This window comes from Argopecten irradians, chromosome 10 (assembly GCF_041381155.1).
Source record: "Argopecten irradians isolate NY chromosome 10, Ai_NY, whole genome shotgun sequence".
Classification (NCBI taxonomy): Eukaryota; Metazoa; Mollusca; class Bivalvia; order Pectinida; family Pectinidae; genus Argopecten; species Argopecten irradians.
The window spans coordinates 9,948,578-9,970,787 of NC_091143.1; the positions used below are offsets into that span (position 1 = coordinate 9,948,578).

The 22,210-nt window shown below is 33.5% G+C and overlaps 1 protein-coding gene across 1 annotated transcript; it reads left to right on the forward strand.

Moving 5' to 3' along the window:
- The first annotated feature begins 1,355 nt into the window (after positions 1 to 1,355).
- LOC138333066 (protein madd-4-like) lies at positions 1,356 to 22,039 on the forward strand. Its single transcript, XM_069281184.1, has 15 exons — positions 1,356 to 1,598; positions 2,117 to 2,350; positions 2,563 to 2,716; positions 2,976 to 3,105; positions 3,562 to 3,763; positions 14,830 to 14,968; positions 15,273 to 15,375; positions 16,203 to 16,333; positions 16,575 to 16,679; positions 17,134 to 17,263; positions 17,535 to 17,745; positions 18,140 to 18,940; positions 19,065 to 19,256; positions 19,646 to 19,790; positions 20,224 to 22,039. The coding sequence occupies exons 1-15, from the start codon at positions 1,371 to 1,373 to the stop codon at positions 20,319 to 20,321; spliced, it is 3,003 nt and encodes a 1,000-aa protein (XP_069137285.1). The 5' UTR covers positions 1,356 to 1,370; the 3' UTR covers positions 20,322 to 22,039.
- The last annotated feature ends 171 nt before the right edge of the window (positions 22,040 to 22,210 follow it).

Consider the following 22,210-nt stretch of genomic DNA (forward strand, 5'->3'; position numbering starts at 1 on the left):
TTGTCTGCATGTCTAAACGTCACTTTTGACAGCGCCTCGCAGTATTTGGTAAATGGTTTAGCGTTCGCCCCTTTGATTAAGGCGTTTGTCTTTGTATCAAAACCGAAATATTTCAAAGCCATTTATATCAATGGTAGTTGGTGCTTTTGTTAACATTCTGAGATTAGAATGACCAAGAATTCTCAAAATAGTGAGTGATTTCTTTGGTAGTATGATTTAGTCACCATATGAAGCAATAATCACCGATGGCCATATAAAAAGATACATTCTCTCAAAGCAATGCCTTACTTGTAGAGCCGTAACATTTTATCTGCTGCCAACATAACATCATTCGCAAAGGATTCTTAACAATTTTATAAGTCTCATTTCTCTATTGACACTGCCTCTCTTTTTGCCTTTAACTCAAAAATGCCTTCGCGTGTGTGAGGAATGATCTTTGTCCTGTCCAATGCACATCAGAGTCTGAAAAAAATGGTACATATATTTATGCAGCAATAAGGGACCTGTAGCTCTGTCACAGTCTATGGAAGTATGCTTCTGACCGAGTAGTGGCAATACGAAAGTGACATCCAGCAAGCACGGGTAACCAAATTCTTCAAATTCAGAAAGGACATGGGGCGGAATAATGTCACTTCTCACATGAGAAAATAACAATTAATTTCATTTCGTACCATCATTTGTAAGTCCTCTAATATTATGTAAGTGATATTATATAAAATAGTATTGCCCTACCCAAGAGGATAGAGTGACCAGACCTTATATATTACCTTCTGCATGGAGTGGGCTGTTAGGTCGATTAGACTTAACATTATATTTACTATTATATTTACTAGGTCATTAAGGATGGGTTTTCCTGTATCCAATGTGTTGTGTGATTTCTGTAAGTTGTGCCTCCTTGTAATAATGGAACTCTTGCCCTTTTAATGCTGTTACACTGAAGCATGTCACCAATGACCCGGAGTTACAACACATCCCACGTGGTCCCTTTATAATAGACAACCCAGTCATCCCACTATCTTAATGCTAAGCGAAAAGCAAGAACGGAAACTTTCAATTTGTAGACTAAGGTGTGTATCGTCTTGTTGAACCCAGTACTTATAGGGGCGAGCGCTCAACTGAAGGTCAGATGCTGGGCAATGTCAAGAGAGACGTTGTGAAGAAGAACGTCAGTTAAATATAATACAACTTATTTAGTCGCCTTATATTATCATATCATGGGGGATGAGATACAATTCTTACTCCAAACCTGTAGGACAAGATGATAAAAATATCAACACATATAGCATCACGAAATTGAAATCAGTATGCCAAACATAAAATGGAAACAATAATAGGTTTTGTGTCACAAATGAAATGGCACAGGCATACTAATGACAGCGTTCGCAAAATTCCAAACAATAAGTCATTTGACTATTTTTTCTTTTCAGACATGTCATATGGTAGTAGCAGATTATTGGTCAATTTGGACAGAATGGAGTGAATGTTCCCGCACGTGCGACTCCGGGGCGGCCTACCAACTCAGACGTTGTCTGCGCAGCAGAAGATTTGCACGAGACTGTGACGGCGAACACATCCGCTACTCGACATGTAACACACAGGTAGGCAGGTACAATTGCATCTTGGACAAGTTTTAGATTTGTTTAACTTATCATCTTGACTCAACAATTCAAATTTACCAGTGGAATGTACAGTCTATCACTTTCGCTCTGTTTGTCATAGTGTTATACACATTTTTCTCCGTCTGTCCGAGGTTTAAACTTTCTACTTTTACTACTTTTTATAAAGTTGCAGCATTGGAAGTATTTTTAATTATAAAAATCAAAAATCTTTTTAACATGTACATGCTTAAAATAGCTCGGAAGTATCCGAACTGTTCCGATCTATACGGGTATCGCCGATGTCGGTCATGTGTTTGAAACATGGCGTTGACTGTGGCGGTTCTTTCAAAACGTGTGATATTTCATTCGACATTTACCGCTATTTCGATAGTATATTTGTGTTTTCATGGATCTGGGCCATTATATATAAGCATTCATATTCACATATTGTATGTTTTATGAGAGTTTGTGATGGTGAAATTTACAAGAAAGACAACTTTAATCTTTGCTATCTACAGGAATGTCCTCGTGGGAGTATAGATTTTCGGATGCAGCAGTGCGCTGCGCACAATGATGACCGGCATATTGTGACGGATTTGAAGTGGGTACCCTATCATGATTCTACAAGCCCATGTGCTCTATATTGTCAAGCTGTTGGTTCAAATACTATTCGGAGGTTCAGCCCTAAAGTCCTAGATGGCACCAGATGTCGCGATGATGTCCTGGATATGTGCATTAACGGGAAATGCTGGGTAAAACTTTGTTTTTGTGAATGTTTATGAATGTTGGTGAATTATCGATATCGATTATCTTTCCTGTATAACCAGAAATTTGATTTCATAAAGCTAAAGTAATCTTGAAACAATAAAACCCTTTACCTAATGGATAAATTATGTTTTTTTCTTTCTGAATTTCATGTATCTAAACTAATCATTACTTGACTTTCTGTTGTGGTTTGTGTCAGCCTGTTGGTTGTGACAAGGTCTTGGGCTCCACAAAATATGTCGACTCGTGTGGAGTGTGTGGCGGCAACAACTCGTGTTTATCCCAAACCGGAAACACGTGGTACAGATGGATCAATACTGGATATGGACCTTGTTCGGAGACCTGTGGTGTAGGTAACATCGATTACTTCCCCTTTCTCTCAATATGTGTAGAATTTCCCTTCAATCGGGCAGCGTTTGATAACAATTTGTATTTACTAGCAAAATATTTACATATTCTGGCTGTATATGATATCGCATTATTCTTTATTTACGTTCTGAGTTTTGATTTGTGAGCTTTTGCTTTTATATTTAATTAACGTTGATGAAAGAAATTCTATTAGTTTACACGTGTGCCATGAACGCATTTTGTTCCCTTTAATTGCAATAACAGGGTACCAAGAGCGCCGCCTAGCGTGTCAAGACCCCCGAACCAGACGATTGGTTAATAACGAAAATTGTCACGGAAGTGACGTCATCAAACCTGTCAGACGACAGTGCATCAACAGGAAGTGTTTGCCAAGGTAATGTTAGTTCGCAGAACACATGTGTGTGTAAGAAAATATATACTCTTATAAATATATTGTTGAAATTCATTTTCCCTGTTTAATGCCATAAACACGATACTTTTGACCCAAGAAAATGCGCAACAACTATATGTATAAGTTAAGGATATAAGCCAAAAACTGTCTGTCATGTGTCTAATATTGCAATTTTTTTCCCCATGTAAACAAATATCCTTAACAACTATGTGTGACTTTGATATGAGTATTTGTCATATCGAGATAAATTGGGCCAGCAAAACATGAAATTGTATATCTTATCATGAGAAATAGCAAGAATTTGTTTTTCATTTGGGTTTCTTCAAGAATAGTAGGTTATGAAAATATTATCATTGATATCTAATCAGCTGATGGTTGATTGATTTAAAAGGTTGACAAAGTTTCACCGCTAACATATAAATGTATATGTTATTAAAGTTGGCGAGTGGGCCCTTGGTACGATTGTACCCAGACCTGTGGCGGAGGGTTCGCCTGGCGGACCGTCATCTGTGTGGACACATTCCTAGACGGTACCCAGCGGGTGTTGACGGATGCGGAGTGTCAGAATCCGAAGCCATCCACGAGGAAGTCGTGTGGAAACATCTTATGTCCGAAATGGTACGCTGGAGAGTGGACACCGGTAAGTACACGTCATACATGTAGTGCAGGAGATCATAACTTTGTGAGTATTAAATTTCGCCTTTTCAAACCTAATGACTTATTCGCGTAATTTCTTTTTTTTCAAACCCAATGATTAATTCACGCCTATTTAATATCAATGCAGAGTCACATTGTTATTATGTACCTGTGCTTGAAACATTTTAGTGTATATTGATCAATTAATTATTCCCGGAACACACGAGGAGTAAACATTTTACACAAACTGATCCAACATGATTAGATTATATATTTGTGACGTTGTTTTAGAATAGACAGCAATGTTTCTTTAAAATAAATTGTGAGTGATGATGAAATTCGAATTTGCGAGCGCCTGTCAGACAGATGGATTATTAACACTTTAAACCATTGCTAATTTGAACTTTGATTCCATCTAATTAAAAGATCTATCCATGGTATGTTTCTTTCTTGCTACCCCTGAACAGGCGAAGTACAATCCTGTTCAGGCGAAGTACAATCACTGTTAACAGCGAAGTACAATCCTGTCAGACCCATAACAAATGTAAATAGGTACCCATATTAATGTCAATACAACAGTTAAATAGGTACCCATATTAATGTCAATGTTAAATAGTTAAATATGTACCAATATTAATGTCAATACCAATAGTTAAATACGTACCCATATTAATGTCAATACCAATAGTTAAATACGTACCCATATTAATGTCAATACCAACAGTTAAATACGTACCCATATTAATGTCAATACCAACAGTTAAATACGTACCCAATACAATATTAAATGTACCAATTAATGTCAATACCAATAGTTAAATAGGTACCCATATTAATGTCAATACCAATAGTTAAATAGGTACCCATATTAATGTCAATACCAAAGTTAAATACGTACCATATTAATGTCAATACCAATAGTTAAATAGGTACCCATATTAATGTCAATACCAACAGTTAAATAGGTACCCATATTAATGTCAATACCAATAGTTAAATACGTACCCATATTAATGTCAATACCAATAGTTAAATAGGTACCCATATTAATGTCAATACCAATAGTTAAATACGTACCCATATTAATGTCAATACCAATAGTTAAATACGTACCCATATTAATGTCAATACCAATAGTTAAATAGGTACCCATATTAATGTCAATACCAACAGTTAAATACGTACCCATATTAATGTCAATACCAACAGTTAAATACGTACCCATATTAATGTCAATACCAACAGTTAAATACGTACCCATATTAATGTCAATACCAACAGTTAAATAGGTACCCATATTAATGTCAATACCAATAGTTAAATAGGTACCCATATTAATGTCAATACCAACAGTTAAATACGTACCCATATTAATGTCAATACCAACAGTTAAATACGTACCCATATTAATGTCAATACCATCAGTTAAATACGTACCCATATTAATGTCAATACCAATAGTTTAAATACGTACCCATATTAATGTCAATACCAACAGTTAAATAGGTACCCATATTAATTGTCAATATGCTCCAACAGTTAAATACGTACCCATATTAATGTCAATACTAACAGTTAAATAGGTACCCATATTAATGTCAATACCAACAGTTAAATACGATACCCATATTAATGTCAATACCAACAGTTAAATACGTACCCATATTAATGTCAATACCAACAGTTAAATACGTACCCATATTAATGTCAATACCAATAGTTAAATAGGTACCCATATTAATGTCAATACCAACAGTTAAATAGTACCCATATTAATGTCAATACCAACAGTTAAATACGTACCCATATTAATGTCAATACCAACAGTTAAATAGGTACCCATATTAATGTCAATACCAACAGTTAAATACGTACCCATATTAATGTCAATACTAACAGTTAAATAGGTACCCATATTAATGTCAATACCAATAGTTAAATAGGTACCCATATTAATGTCAATACCAACAGTTAAATACGTACCCATATTAATGTCAATACCAACAGTTAAATACGTACCCATATTAATGTCAATACCAACAGTTAAATACGTACCCATATTAATGTCAATACCAACAGTTAAATAGGTACCCATATTAATGTCAATACCAACAGTTAAATACGTACCCATATTAATGTCAATACCAACAGTTAAATAGGTACCCATATTAATGTCAATACCAACAGTTAAATACGTACCCATATTAATGTCAATACCAACAGTTAAATAGGTACCCATATTAATGTCAATACCAACAGTTAAATAGGTACCCATATTAATGTCAATACCAACAGTTAAATACGTACCCATATTAATGTCAATACCAACAGTTAAATAGGTACCCATATTAATGTCAATACCAACAGTTAAATACGTACCCATATTAATGTCAATACCAACAGTTAAATAGGTACCCATATTAATGTCAATACCAACAGTTAAATAGGTACCCATATTAATGTCAATACCAATAGTTAAATAGGTACCCATATTAATGTCAATACCAACAGTTAAATAGGTACCCATATTAATGTCAATACCAACAGTTAAATACGTACCCATATTAATGTCAATACCATCAGTTAAATACGTACCCATATTAATGTCAATACCAATAGTTAAATACGTACCCATATTAATGTCAATACCAACAGTTAAATAGGTACCCATATTAATGTCAATACCAACAGTTAAATACGTACCCATATTAATGTCAATACCAACAGTTAAATACGTACCCATATTAATGTCAATACCAACAGTTAAATAGGTACCCATATTAATGTCAATACCAACAGTTAAATACGTACCCATATTAATGTCAATACCAACAGTTAAATAGGTACCCATATTAATGTCAATACCAACAGTTAAATAGGTACCCATATTAATGTCAATACCAACAGTTAAATACGTACCCATATTAATGTCAATACCAACAGTTAAATAGGTACCCATATTAATGTCAATACCAACAGTTAAATACGTACCCATATTAATGTCAATACTAACAGTTAAATACGTACCCATATTAATGTCAATACCAATAGTTAAATAGGTACCCATATTAATGTCAATACAACAGTTAAATACGTACCCATATTTAATGTCAATACTAAACAGTTAAATACGTACCCATATTAATGTCAATACCAACAGTTAAATAGGTACCCATTTTAATGTCAATACCTAACAGTTAAATAGGTACCCATATTAATGTCAATACCAACAGTTAAATACGTACCCATATTAATGTCAATACTAAACAGTTAAATACGTACCCATATTAATGTCAATACAACAGTTAAATACGTACCATATAATGTCAATACTAACAGTTAAATAGGTACCCATTAATTAAAACAGTTAAATAGTACCCAATTAATGTCAATACAACAGTTAAATACGTACCATATTAATGTCAATACTAACAGTTAAATAGTACCCATTTTAATGTCAATACCAACAGTTAAATACGTACCCATATTAATGTCAATACTAACAGTTAAATACGTACCCATATTAATGTCAATACCAACAGTTAAATACGTACCCATATTAATGTCAATACTAACAGTTAAATAGGTACCCATATTAATGTCAATACCAACAGTTAAATACGTACCCATATTAATGTCAATACTAACAGTTTAAATACGTACCCATATTTAATGTCAATACTAACAGTTAAATACGTACCCATATTAATGTCAATACTAACAGTTAAATAGGTACCCATATTAATGTCAATACCAACAGTTAAATACGTACCCATATTAATGTCAATACCAACAGTTAAATACGTACCCATATTAATGTCAATACAACAGTTAAATACGTACCCATATTAATGTCAATACCTAACAGTTAAATACGTACCCATATTAATGTCAATACCAACAGTTAAATACGTACCCATATTAATGTCAATACCAACAGTTAAATAGGTACCCATATTAATGTCAATACCAACAGTTAAATACGTACCCATATTAATGTCAATACCAACAGTTAAATACGTACCCATATTAATGTCAATACTAACAGTTAAATACGTACCCATATTAATGTCAATACCAACAGTTAAATAGGTACCCATATTAATGTCAATACCAATAGTTAAATAGGTACCCATATTAATGTCAATACCAACAGTTAAATACGTACCCATATTAATGTCAATACCAACAGTTAAATACGTACCCATATTAATGTCAATACCAACAGTTAAATACGTACCCATATTAATGTCAATACCAACAGTTAAATAGGTACCCATATTAATGTCAATACCAACAGTTAAATAGGTACCCATATTAATGTCAATACCAACAGTTAAATACGTACCCATATTAATGTCAATACTAACAGTTAAATACGTACCCATATTAATGTCAATACCAACAGTTAAATACGTACCCATATTAATGTCAATACTAACAGTTAAATAGGTACCCATATTAATGTCAATACCAACAGTTAAATACGTACCCATATTAATGTCAATACTAACAGTTAAATACGTACCCATATTAATGTCAATACTAACAGTTAAATACGTACCCATATTAATGTCAATACTAACAGTTAAATACGTACCCATATTAATGTCAATACCAACAGTTAAATACGTACCCATATTAATGTCAATACTAACAGTTAAAATACGTACCCATATTAATGTCAATACTAACAGTTAAATACGTACCCATATTAATGTCAATACTAACAGTTAAATACGTACCCATATTAATGTCAATACTAAAGTTACGTACCCATATAATGTCAATAACAGTTTAAATAGGTACCCATATTAATGTCAATACCAACAGTTAAATACGTACCCATATTAATGTCAATACTAACAGTTAAATACGTACCCATATTAATGTCAATACTAACAGTTAAATAGGTACCCATATTAATGTCAATACCAACAGTTAAATACGTACCCATATTAATGTCAATACCAACAGTTAAATAGGTACCCATATTAATGTCAATACCAACAGTTAAATACGTACCCATATTAATGTCAATACCAACAGTTAAATACGTACCCATATTAATGTCAATACCAACAGTTAAATAGGTACCCATATTAATGTCAATACCAACAGTTAAATAGGTACCCATATTAATGTCAATACCAACAGTTAAATAGGTACCCATATTAATGTCAATACCAATAGTTAAATACGTACCCATATTAATGTCAATACCAACAGTTAAATAGGTACCCATATTAATGTCAATACCAACAGTTAAATAACAGTTAAAAGTACCCATATTAATGTCAATACTAACAGTTAAATAGGTACCCATATTAATGTCAATACCAACAGTTAAATACGTACCCATATTAATGTCAATCAACAGTTAAATAGGTACCCATATTAATGTCAATACCAACAGTTAAATACGTACCCATATTAATGTCAATACCAACAGTTAAATAGGTACCCATATTAATGTCAATACCAATAGTTAAATAGGTACCCATATTAATGTCAATACCAACAGTTTAATAGGTACCCATATTAATGTCAAAATACGTACCCATATTAATGTCAATACCAACAGTTAAATACGTACCCATATTAATGTCAATACCAACAGTTAAATACGTACCCATATTAATGTCAATACCAACAGTTAAATAGGTACCCATATTAATGTCAATACCAACAGTTAAATAGGTACCCATATTAATGTCAATACCAACAGTTAAATACGTACCCATATTAATGTCAATACCAACAGTTAAATAGGTACCCATATTAATGTCAATATACCAATAGTTAAAATAGGTACCCATATTAATGTCAATACCAACAGTTAAATAGGTACCCATATTAATGTCAATACCAACAGTTAAATACGTACCCATATTAATGTCAATACCAACAGTTAAATAGGTACCCATATTAATGTCAATACCAACAGTTAAATACGTACCCATATTAATGTCAATACCAACAGTTAAATAGGTACCCATATTAATGTCAATACCAACAGTTAAATAGGTACCCATATTAATGTCAATACTAACAGTTAAATAGGTACCCATATTAATGTCAATACCAACAGTTAAATACGTACCCATATTAATGTCAATACCAACAGTTAAATACGTACCCAATTAATGTCAATACCAACAGTTAAATAGGTACCCATATTAATGTCAATACCAACAGTTAAATACGTACCCAATTAATGTCAATACCAACAGTTAAATACGTACCCATATTAATGTCAATACCAACAGTTAAATACGTACCCATATTAATGTCAATACCAACAGTTAAATACGTACCCATATTAATGTCAATACCAACAGTTAAATAGGTACCCATATTAAGTCAATACCAACAGTTAAATACGTACCCATATTAATGTCAATACCAACAGTTAAATACGTACCCATATTAATGTCAATACAACAGTTAAATAGTACCCATATTAATGTCAATACCAACAGTTAAATACGTACCCATATTAATGTCAATACCAATAGTTAAATAGGTACCCATATTAATGTCAATACCAACAGTTAAATAGGTACCCATATTAATGTCAATACCAACAGTTAAATACGTACCCATATTAATGTCAATACCAACAGTTAAATACGGTACCCATATTAATGTCAATACCAACAGTTAAATACGTACCCATATTAATGTCAATACTAACAGTTAAATACGTACCCATATTAATGTCAATACCAACAGTTAAATAGGTACCCATATTAATGTCAATACCAACAGTTAAATACGTACCCATATTAATGTCAATACCAACAGTTAAATAGGTACCCATATTAATGTCAATACCAACAGTTAAATAGGTACCCATATTAATGTCAATACCAACAGTTAAATAGGTACCCATATTAATGTCAATACCAACAGTTAAATACGTACCCATATTAATGTCAATATACAACAGTTAAATACGTACCCATATTAATGTCAATACCAACAGTTAAATACGTAACCATATTAATGTCAATACCAACAGTTAAATACGTACCCATATTAATGTCAATACCAACAGTTAAATACGTAACCATATTAATGTCAATACCAACAGTTAAATACGTACCCATATTAATGTCAATACCAACAGTTAAATACGTACCCATATTAATGTCAATACTAACAGTTTAAATACGTACCCATATTAATGTCAATACCAACAGTTAAATACGTACCCATATTAATGTCAATACCAACAGTTAAATAGGTACCCATATTAATGTCAATACCAACAGTTAAATAGGTACCCATATTAATGTCAATACTTACAGTTAAATACGTACCCATATTAATGTCAATACCAACAGTTAAATAGGTACCCATATTAATGTCAATACCAACAGTTAAATACGTACCCATATTAATGTCAATACCAACAGTTAAATACGTACCCATATTAATGTCAATACCAACAGTTAAATACGTACCCATATTAATGTCAATACTAACAGTTAAATACGTACCCATATTAATGTCAATACCAACAGTTAAATACGTACCCATATTAATGTCAATACTAACAGTTAAATACGTACCCATATTAATGTCAATACCAACAGTTAAATACGTACCCATATTAATGTCAATACCAACAGTTAAAATACGTACCCATATTAATGTCAATCAAAGTAAATACGTACCCAATTAATGTTAAATACGTACCCATATTAATGTCAATACCAACAGTTAAATAGGTACCCATATTAATGTCAATACTAACAGTTAAATAGGTACCCATATTAATGTCAATACTAACAGTTAAATACGTACCCATATTAATGTCAATACTAACAGTTAAATAGGTACCCATATTAATGTCAATACCAACAGTTAAATACGTACCCATATTAATGTCAATACCAACAGTTAAATAGGTACCCATATTAATGTCAATACCAACAGTTAAATACGTACCCATATTAATGTCAATACCAACAGTTAAATACGTACCCATATTAATGTCAATACCAACAGTTAAATACGTACCCATATTAATGTCAATACCAACAGTTAAATACGTACCCATATTAATGTCAATACCAACAGTTAAATAGGTACCCATATTAATGTCAATACCAACAGTTAAATACGTACCCATATTAATGTCAATACTAACAGTTAAATAGGTACCCATATTAATGTCAATACTTACAGTTAAATACGTACCCATATTAATGTCAATACCAACAGTTAAATACGTACCCATATTAATGTCAATACCAACAGTTAAATACGTACCCATATTAATGTCAATACCAACAGTTAAATACGTACCCATATTAATGTCAATACCAACAGTTAAATACGTACCCATATTAATGTCAATACCAACAGTTAAATAGGTACCCATATTAATGTCAATACCAACAGTTAAATAGTACCCATATTAATGTCAATACCAACAGTTAAATACGTACCCATATTAATGTCAATACCAACAGTTAAATATAGGTACCCATATTAATGTCAATACCAACAGTTAAATAGGTACCCATATTAATGTCAATACCAACAGTTAAATAGGTACCCATATTAATGTCAATACCAACAGTTAAATACGTACCCATATTAATGTCAATACTAACAGTTAAATAGGTACCCATATTAATGTCAATACCAACAGTTAAATACGTACCCATATTAATGTCAATACCAACAGTTAAATAGGTACCCATATTAATGTCAATACCAACAGTTAAATACGTACCCATATTAATGTCAATACCAACAGTTAAATACGTACCCATATTAATGTCAATACCAACAGTTAAATACGTACCCATATTAATGTCAATACAACAGTTAAATAGTACCCATATTAATGTCAATACCAACAGTTAAATACGTACCCATATTAATGTCAATACCAACAGTTAAATAGGTACCCATATTAATGTCAATACCAACAGTTAAATAGGTACCCATATTAATGTCAATACCAACAGTTAAATAGGTACCCATATTAATGTCAATACCAACAGTTAAATAGGTACCCATATTAATGTCAATACCAACAGTTAAATACGTACCCATATTAATGTCAATACCAACAGTTAAATACGTACCCATATTAATGTCAATACCAATAGTTAAATACGTACCCATATTAATGTCAATACCAACAGTTAAATACGTACCCATATTAATGTCAATACCAACAGTTAAATACGTACCCATATTAATGTCAATACCAACAGTTAAATACGGTACCCATATTAATGTCAATACCAACAGTTAAATATACTACCCATATTAATGTCAATACCAACAGTTAAATACGTACCCATATTAATGTCAATACCAACAGTTAAATACGTACCCATATTAATGTCAATACCAACAGTTAAATAGGTACCCATATTAATGTCAATACCAACAGTTAAATACGTATCCATATTAATGTCAATACCAATAGTTAAATACGTACCCATATTAATGTCAATACCAACAGTTAAATACGTACCCATATTAATGTCAATACCAACAGTTAAATACGTACCCATATTAATGTCAATACCAACAGTTAAATACGTACCCATATTAATGTCAATACCAACAGTTAAATACGTACCCATATTAATGTCAATACCAACAGTTAAATACGTACCCATATTAATGTCAATACCAACAGTTAAATACGTACCCATATTAATGTCAATACCAACAGTTAAATACGTACCCATATTAATGTCAATACCAACAGTTAAATAGGTACCCACATTAATGTCAATACCAACAGTTAAATACGTACCCATATTAATGTCAATACCATCAGTTAAATACGTACCCATATTAATGTCAATACCAACAGTTAAATACGTACCCATATTAATGTCAATACCAACAGTTAAATACGTACCCATATTAATGTCAATACCAACAGTTAAATACGTACCCATATTAATGTCAATACCAACAGTTAAATACGTACCCATATTAATGTCAATACCAACAGTTAAATACGTACCCATATTAATGTCAATACCAACAGTTAAATAGGTACCCATATTAATGTCAATACCAACAGTTAAATAGGTACCCATATTAATGTCAATACCAACAGTTAAATAGGTACCCATATTAATGTCAATACCAACAGTTAAATACGTACCCATATTAATGTCAATACTAACAGTTAAATACGTACCCATATTAATGTCAATACCAACAGTTAAATAGGTACCCATATTAATGTCAATACCAACAGTTAAATAGGTACCCATATTAATGTCAATACCAACAGTTAAATAGGTATCCATACTAATCTCAATATCAATAGATTAAAAGTTTTTGTTCTGTCGATTACATATAGCATAAACACATATAAAAGGTCTGCAATATAAAGATAGACGAGTTATCTACCTTTTCGTTCTATCTGATAACATGGTTAGCGTAAACCAACTTCCTTTGTATGCAATTTACTTTCGCAAATTTTGCGATCCGGGTAATTATCTCTACTTTTTAGTATCAAAATTACACACATTGGTGAGAATTTCCATTTTTTCTATTTCAATAAGCGTTTATCGTCGCGAATTGGTAATGGAAATCGAAATTTAGTATCCGTGAATGAAAGTTGGTAAACGTTATGTGTTTACAATCAAACATTACCTTAGGTAAATTAATTTTTAATGAACATTTCATTTCACTTTATATAAAAAAGGCGAATCCACAAAACAAACTCCACACATTTATACTTTAAGTTTCATACGTCACTGTGTAATGTTGGATGGGTTCCTTTTTAATGGATAAACTTAAACTTAGTAAAGCTAATCAATTGGTTAGTCATTATCAATAGGTATCACTGATAGTTATTTACATAAAATAATTGTCATTATAAATTAGTTGGAATCATAAAATATGTAACTATTAAATTAATTATTCAATATTTACTGCAATCTAAACTGATAATAAACATAATATGAATAGGTTTGTCAAAAAAAATGTTAAACCCAAAATTATCACATTAACACACAATAAAAATTATCACAGAAGGGATAATAAGTAAGATATTACCAATATTTGTTACAGTGTAGCGTATCCTGTGGACCTGGCTTCCAAAATCGAGATGTGGTATGTCGACATATCGGGATCCAATTTTGTCCTGCTGACAGAAAACCCGTCACGAGAAAGAACTGCTCCACAACCATTCCGTGTTCGTCACAAAATGGTGAGAATTGAATTTGTCGGGACATTTTATCTTACAAAGATAGGTTTTGGATCGTTTATCATTAATATTCACTATAGTAAATATATGATGCTTGGCTAATGACGCTAATGACATTGATGTTATGTTCAAAGATTTTTGAATGCGAAACATTTAAGAAGATTGTTACTATAAAACTGCCGATAATTCCTAATCGTCATCATGTCGTTATCCGTTTTGATAGGATGACGATAATTGTAGTATATTATCATCTCTTCATCACGATAGGATAACGTTGATTTCTATACATTATATCTCCTTCTGATAGATGACGTACAGGAGGCCTATGACGGAGAACAGCGGGACTCCTTCTACACCACTGACGTCATCTATGACGACAATCTTAACGACCTAGAAGTAGGCATTCCTAGGTAAGCTCATTTATTTTTATCCTAATTTGAATTTATAATTCAGACTTATCAGGTACTTGTTTATTGAAGAAATATATTTCATCTTATTAGTTCAATGAGTCAAAAGGCTACATTGTGTGTTGCAGTGGTCAACATATGAATTCATTATATTGTTTTCTCTCATTGTTAGTCGTTTTTGTTGTCAGTCTCCAATCATTGTTGTAATTTTTTGTCTATTCATTGTCTTCTGCTACCTTATTGTACCTGTTGTCCTCATTACATGTTCGTAAAAGGCGACTAAATTTAGGATCTTATATGTTCTCTACTTCCTAATCGACTTTCTTCTTTCTAACGTCTCCCTTGACACCGGCTCACTTTAAGCCTTCATTTGAGAGCTCGCCTCTGTGAAGGAGGCGCTGAGTTGTGTCCCCTGGCCGAGACACACTGTAGTCTATAAAAGAGGTAGTCTCTGATCCTGCCTACCGCTCAGCATAAATGAAGTGAGACGACTGGTTTGCCTGTTATCAGTATGGTGTGAACGGGTGGGGTGTACATAATCTGTGTGTCTGGCAGCATGATTCAGTGTGACAGCACTATAACGCGTCAATAATTATAACAAGGAGACACAACAGGAATATACTGCAGCCTCCCAGATAAAGCACTCACTTCACACAAATGACTTAGAAAGACGTCAATCACCAAACAGTCAATTTCTATAGATATTGTTTGAGTTGTCTTTTCGTTGACAGGCTTTTGATTTTATTCTCAGTGATGCGCTTTTTTTGCCAAACTATGTTTTATGTTATATTTGTGTTATTGGTTGCTGTAAGTTTATGTTGTGTTGTCAGATTTGTTGTGAGCCACTGGGGTCCTTGTAGTGCTTCCTGTGGGAAGGGGACTCGGTTCCGGTTTGTTCGATGTAAAGTGTACCTCTCCTTCCTGGATACCGTTACGGATCTGGCAGACTCTGACTGTCCAGGTATGTACCGATTACAAAATTAAGATAATCAAAATAATACAATGCAACATGCGATTGCACTGTTGGATTCAGGCATGAAGTGAGCATACTTGCGCCTTTTAAATGTTCATTCGTAGTCACATGATTTATATTTATATCAAATTTCATCAATGATTAAGATATGCCAAATTTTTATTTGTTCTTGATACGTCTAAAGCATGTATTTTAATAAAACATCACGATTTACTTCCTGGCATTACAGACATCAAGCCAGAGGAAAGTGGGCCGTGTGAGGGATCTCCGTGTCTGGATCACTTCGAGTATCGAGCCATTGGTGAGACGGAATGTAGCAAAAGCTGTTTGGGGGGTAAGTATCTACATTATAGTCAGTAGTGGGAGTGAAGCGTGGGATATCGTGGGTGAGTTATCGATAGATATCTAGCAGTTGCGCCTAATTGATGTTCAATTTGATCCAGAATGAGAATAGTCAACTGTATCCTTAATTCTGAATTTTATCATACCTATAAACGCATGGTTTAACTATAATCAATACTACATTAAGAGATATTCAGATAGAAAACCAGCACTTATCTTTGACAAAACCGTAACAAGATCTCATAATAATTGATTATTTCTATAACTTCTCATAAGTGTTCCGAAGGGAACATAATTTACAATATACATGATATAAACTGTCTCTGTTCAAAATTTTCGCCTACGTAGCCTTCGGAATTGAATCGCAGTTTACTGATCAATTCACCATCTTGCTACTATCTTGATTTTAAAACCCATTTCTTAACACCTGTTATTTGTTTTAATAGGTGTTAAGGAATCTATTCTCCGATGTGTCAATAAGTTTACCGATGAGATAGCCCCTGAAAGGCTGTGTACAGAGGCGGATGCTGTCCCAATAGAGAGGAAGGTTTGTAACGACTTCCCGTGTCCGCAAAGGTAAGACCTTCACAAAAGAGGCACTTCATTATTTTCTTTTCGAATGCAATTTAAGTTTCACAAGTTGTTTCTGATATGGCATTGGAAAATTTTATAAAATTTTCTGACACTTTTATGGTGTCCTAACGTGTTGTTGGCTCGGCAATGATTTTCCTCAATTCTGTTGTTTACATTTGCTGTCACTGTAGAAAATAAAAATGATTTTTACTTTTTATATAATCTATTGTTTCTTCTTGTAACCGTTTCATGTCTCACGTTCATGTTTCCATAGGTGGAAAGTCGGCCATTTCCAGCGTTGTTCCGCTACATGCGGAGGAGGATTCATGTTGCGGAATGTCACTTGTGTCCAGGAATTCGCGTCCGGACGGAACAACCTTTTACGTCTTCCAGATTTCATGTGTGATCAGCCGACCCCTCCTCGTCGTCAACATTGTAACCGTATTGACTGTCCAGCCAAATGGATCGTTAGCAGCTGGTCAGAGGCAAGTTCACAAAATGCGATGTGTCCATGTTTGCCTTCAAACATGTAACCATAGTTATTTACTCATATATACCCTTCGTTATAAATTTTAGAAAAGCTTTTTTTTCTTTAATTGTATGCACGCATGTACAGTACATGATGTACTGATTATATAACTGGAACATGGCCTTTCTATTTGAATGATCTAATCGCTGCTGATTTGCTGAAACAGTGGCGTAATGGAGAATGGATAAAAGAGCTCGTCAATGAATATGCGTCAATAGAACTCCATAGAGTAGAGGGTAGCAGGAGCGGTGAAATTGCTATCAGGGTGTCCCCATAGAGATAAAGATGGTTTCCTATTATATTATAAAGTAAGAACGTTTCAATTTATCATTGTTTCATCTTCATTCCAGTGTTCGGTATCGTGTGGATTTGGACTCCGGTCACGTGACGTTTTTTGTGTGAAGGAAATGTCGAACGGTCGGACGGTGAATGTGACGTTCGACGAGTGCTGGAACATCCTACAGCCTGACAGATTTTTGGAGTGCAATAGGACCAAATGTCCAACTCCAAAAATTAAGTCAGTTGATGCCGTGTTTTTTCAACTGAACAAAATTAAAAGAATTCGACTAAGCGTTGGAATGAAAGCATCAGTGTTGCCAGGGACAACGGTGATTATAAAATGTTCGGCCAAGGGTGTAAACAAAAAGGCCATACAATGGTTAAAAAACGGGCGTCGATTTTACATGACGTCACGAATAAAACTTACTCAGCGTTACGCTTTAAAAATAAGGAAAAGTCGACCGGAAATGGATTCTGGTGTTTACACTTGTAAATATGGTAAAGTACGGGCAAACATGACGCTTAAGTTCAGTACAGTCTATGATCTATTCCAAGAGACAGTTATTCGGGAATCATACCTTTCCGAAATGCTTGCCGAGACACGTGCAAGAAATATGACAACTTTTCAAAAAGATCCCATAGATCGGACATTACGACCTTTGTACCTCGTGGAAGTGCCTTGGAGCGCATGCTCAGTTACCTGTGGTGGTGGATTACAGAACAGGAATGTTTCCTGTGAGATTATTACTAATGACTACTATGAAATGTTTCCAATGCGGACTTGTATCAAGGCCGGTTATCCTAAACCAGAACTTATACGTAGCTGTAACCTGGTACCATGTACTTTCTGGAAAGTCGGCGAATGGTCCGAGGTAAAGTACAAAACGTATTTAAATACAAAATATCTTTTGTTAGATTCTAAGGTCAACATATATTTTAAGATAACGTATTCATGTTCTGATGGAAATGTAATTAAAGCTGTTGTACATATTGCAGTGTCTACACACAAGGTGTACGAGAAATATGTTCTCGTTAATGGAGAGGAGTGTAATGTGTGTATCAGAGGAGGATGAAACTGTTCCTATCAATGAGACTTTCTGCCAAGGACCCATGGCGGGACCTCATCCCGTCCGGGAGTGTATCAACGTCAACTGTACCGCTAGGTGGAATACCTCGTCCTGGTCAAGTGTGAGTATGTCACTCATATCTACGTCATTGTTTTTGTTGAAGGATTCTTTATACGTCATAAGCTTTGCGGTACAAAAACGAATGACGCCTTTGTTTGTTTGCCAATGCTTGTTTTGAAAGGTCCTATACCTGACTGATTATTTTGAAAGGTGCTCTACGTCATCGATTTCTTTGGAGGCTTATACATATTTATGTCATTGTCTTATGACCCTAATGTCCAAGGTTTTTTTGTGCTATATCAAAAGATTTTGTAAAATATGTAACAGAGTAGGCATAATATCAGACAAACTGTAATAAATTGAAATTTTAGCTTGATTTCCGTCAATGCAAGGAGATGTGATATCATTATGATTATCTATACTATTTTTCCAAACGTAATATTTTTGCAGTGTATGGGCGAATGTGGGAAGAATGGGTTTAGAGCAAGGATGTTAAATTGTATATGGTCAAAGTCCGGACTACCTGCGATGCGTCATTGTGAAGGGGTCCGACGGCCGAGAACGAGAAAAACATGTTTTAAAAAGTGTTCTACAGGTAAACAATCACCCAAAAGCATATGTATTGTATGTGCTTCTGTCTAAATATGGCTTTTACGACGATTTGTTTTCTTTCTTTTTCTTTTTAATCACGATATGCAAGCTTTTATATCTTTTAATTGTATTTTTTCACTTTCAGTACATATGGCATGGTCTTAACTTGTACTTAAGCATATTATTTTGGTCAAAATATTTTTAAAATGAGACACTAGTATCCAATCGTCTTTCAAAGGTATATCAAACATATAGCATAAGTACTCGATCAGCATTGCTCCATGAATAAATAGCACATATTCTAAAACATTTTCAGTCTCTTGTTTACGTCATTCGCATCCTGTTCACGATGTTTTCCTACGTATTTCCGCTTCCTGTTACTGAAATGTTTTGTTTTGTTATTTCCGTTTCCTGTAATTGAATTTTTACTATTTCAGAGTGTGTGGACGAGTCGGACTACTGTAGTATAGTAAAGATAATGCAGATGTGTAATAGTGGCAGTTTCCGGACAAAATGCTGCAGGACTTGCTCATAACCTTTATAATCTTACGTTTGTTGATTGTTATTTATTTACAACTTGTAATTGACTATATTCCGTTAAATCTGAAGTTACAGTAATCATTTTATGTGTGATGACTTAATGATGACGTAATACGTTAAACTACTGACACAACTTAATTATGTGTATAATGACGTAATGTTGACGCAATAATCTATAATTGTAGTAAACATCCATTCTATATACGTGTATGGTAACGTAATTGTGACGTAAGTTAACCTATTCTGTGTATGATGACGTAATTATTTAATTGGGCGCTAACAACATATCGTAATTCTGAAAGTGATAAGTGAATTGTGTGTGATGACGTAAAGGTGATGGGTACAAAGGTTACAGTTATACTAGTCTAATCAGCATACTTCATCAGTATAAATTGATCTTGCTATCTTGCCTTTATTTGTTAATGTATAAGAAAAATATCCAACACCAATACTAGTATACCTTACACAGCTTCAATGTTTTGATGATTGTCGTGAAATCGCGCATCCTCGGTACTCCATGAGTTATTCGTACTGTCATGATACCTACCCCTGGGAAGCAAACCTGAAGGCAGTTTAGGAGAAACAACCGCAATTCCATACAATGCACCATTATTCGATTCTTTTGATGTATATCAAATGACCTGATTATCTGTTGTCGCACACAAGCACCTTCAGTCTTGCTATGGCATAGTCCAGGGGCAGATATAACGATGGTGATAGTAACGTCTAGAATGTTTTAGACCGTAGAAAGAAAATTATATGATAAAGAGTATTACTACACGAGACCAAATATGATTGAATTTTCGCAGCTTATGAACTCTACGAATATAAAAATATTAAGATTTTTATGTAAACTTATCAAAGTTATGTTTAAAAAAAGTTATATAATTTGTCTTCCATCTATGTTGCATTTGTTGAATATTGTAAATATGTTTCTCAACACAATGTATTTTGTAAAGAGACAAATAATAAAGTTTGAAGTTTAAACCACATAAGAAGTAAATTGATTATGACATCTGTCGTCGCGAGTGCAGTGATCAAGTTTAAAACCATGATAAGTTATTGTACGAATTTACACCTATATACTACATACCGGATATTACAATGTAAAGCATACAATTCGCCAAGTAATCGTGAACCTATATTACAGAGCTTTGCCAATTAAAACAATAGTCCATCCAAAGACATTTTGCAACAGTCACATATTTATCATAACATATATTGCTTGCAAGTTTTTACCTCTTGGTTAATCTCGTTTTACATCCGAGTCTGCTTGCAATTGATCAGAGTGCTTAAAGAGTAAGGGGACACATATGTACATGTCTGGAAAAAATATAATCTTCGAACCTTATTCCCGGTGAAAGGGTAAAATTGTGAATCCGTTATCTGCAAATCCTAAACACCAAACTATAAACTCACTAACAGTAACGTGTTTGCTGCTCAGAGTAAAACATTGTAAGATTGAACTTTCTCCTCGATATCTAACAATGTATGTAAAATTTGAACCGGATATGAAATAAAATAATGTTTATAGAATTGTATTGTTTGTGGTTTTGAAACGATGGGTCGGGGTGGTGACTTGAATGTTTATAACGAGGTAAGTACTGTACAACTATGGACTTCGTGTGTAATCTTTCCGCATTTATGAACCTGACTCGAACAATATGCGCCGATGTTTAAGTTACAGAGAAAAACAGTAAAAATGTTTCTAGGTTTCGTTAAATAGTAGGACTATATATAACTATAATGACAAAAACATCATTGACCCATGATCTAGTCGCTCATTATCAGTGAGTTACCAATATTAACGATCTGGGTGACCAGGAGAATTTAAAGAACCAGAAGTATTTTCAATATGATTTTACATCGACATCATGGGATATT

Bases quoted from the DNA above. Each gene is read 5' to 3' on its own strand.
- LOC138333066 (XM_069281184.1), top strand. From the start codon at position 1,371: ATGACAGCGTTCGCAAAATTCCAAACAATAAGTCATTTGACTATTTTT. The intron at 1,599-2,116 runs GTAGGCAGGTAC...TGCTATCTACAG, and splicing joins ACTCGACATGTAACACACAG to GAATGTCCTCGTGGGAGTAT. The intron at 2,351-2,562 runs GTAAAACTTTGT...GGTTTGTGTCAG, and splicing joins GCATTAACGGGAAATGCTGG to CCTGTTGGTTGTGACAAGGT.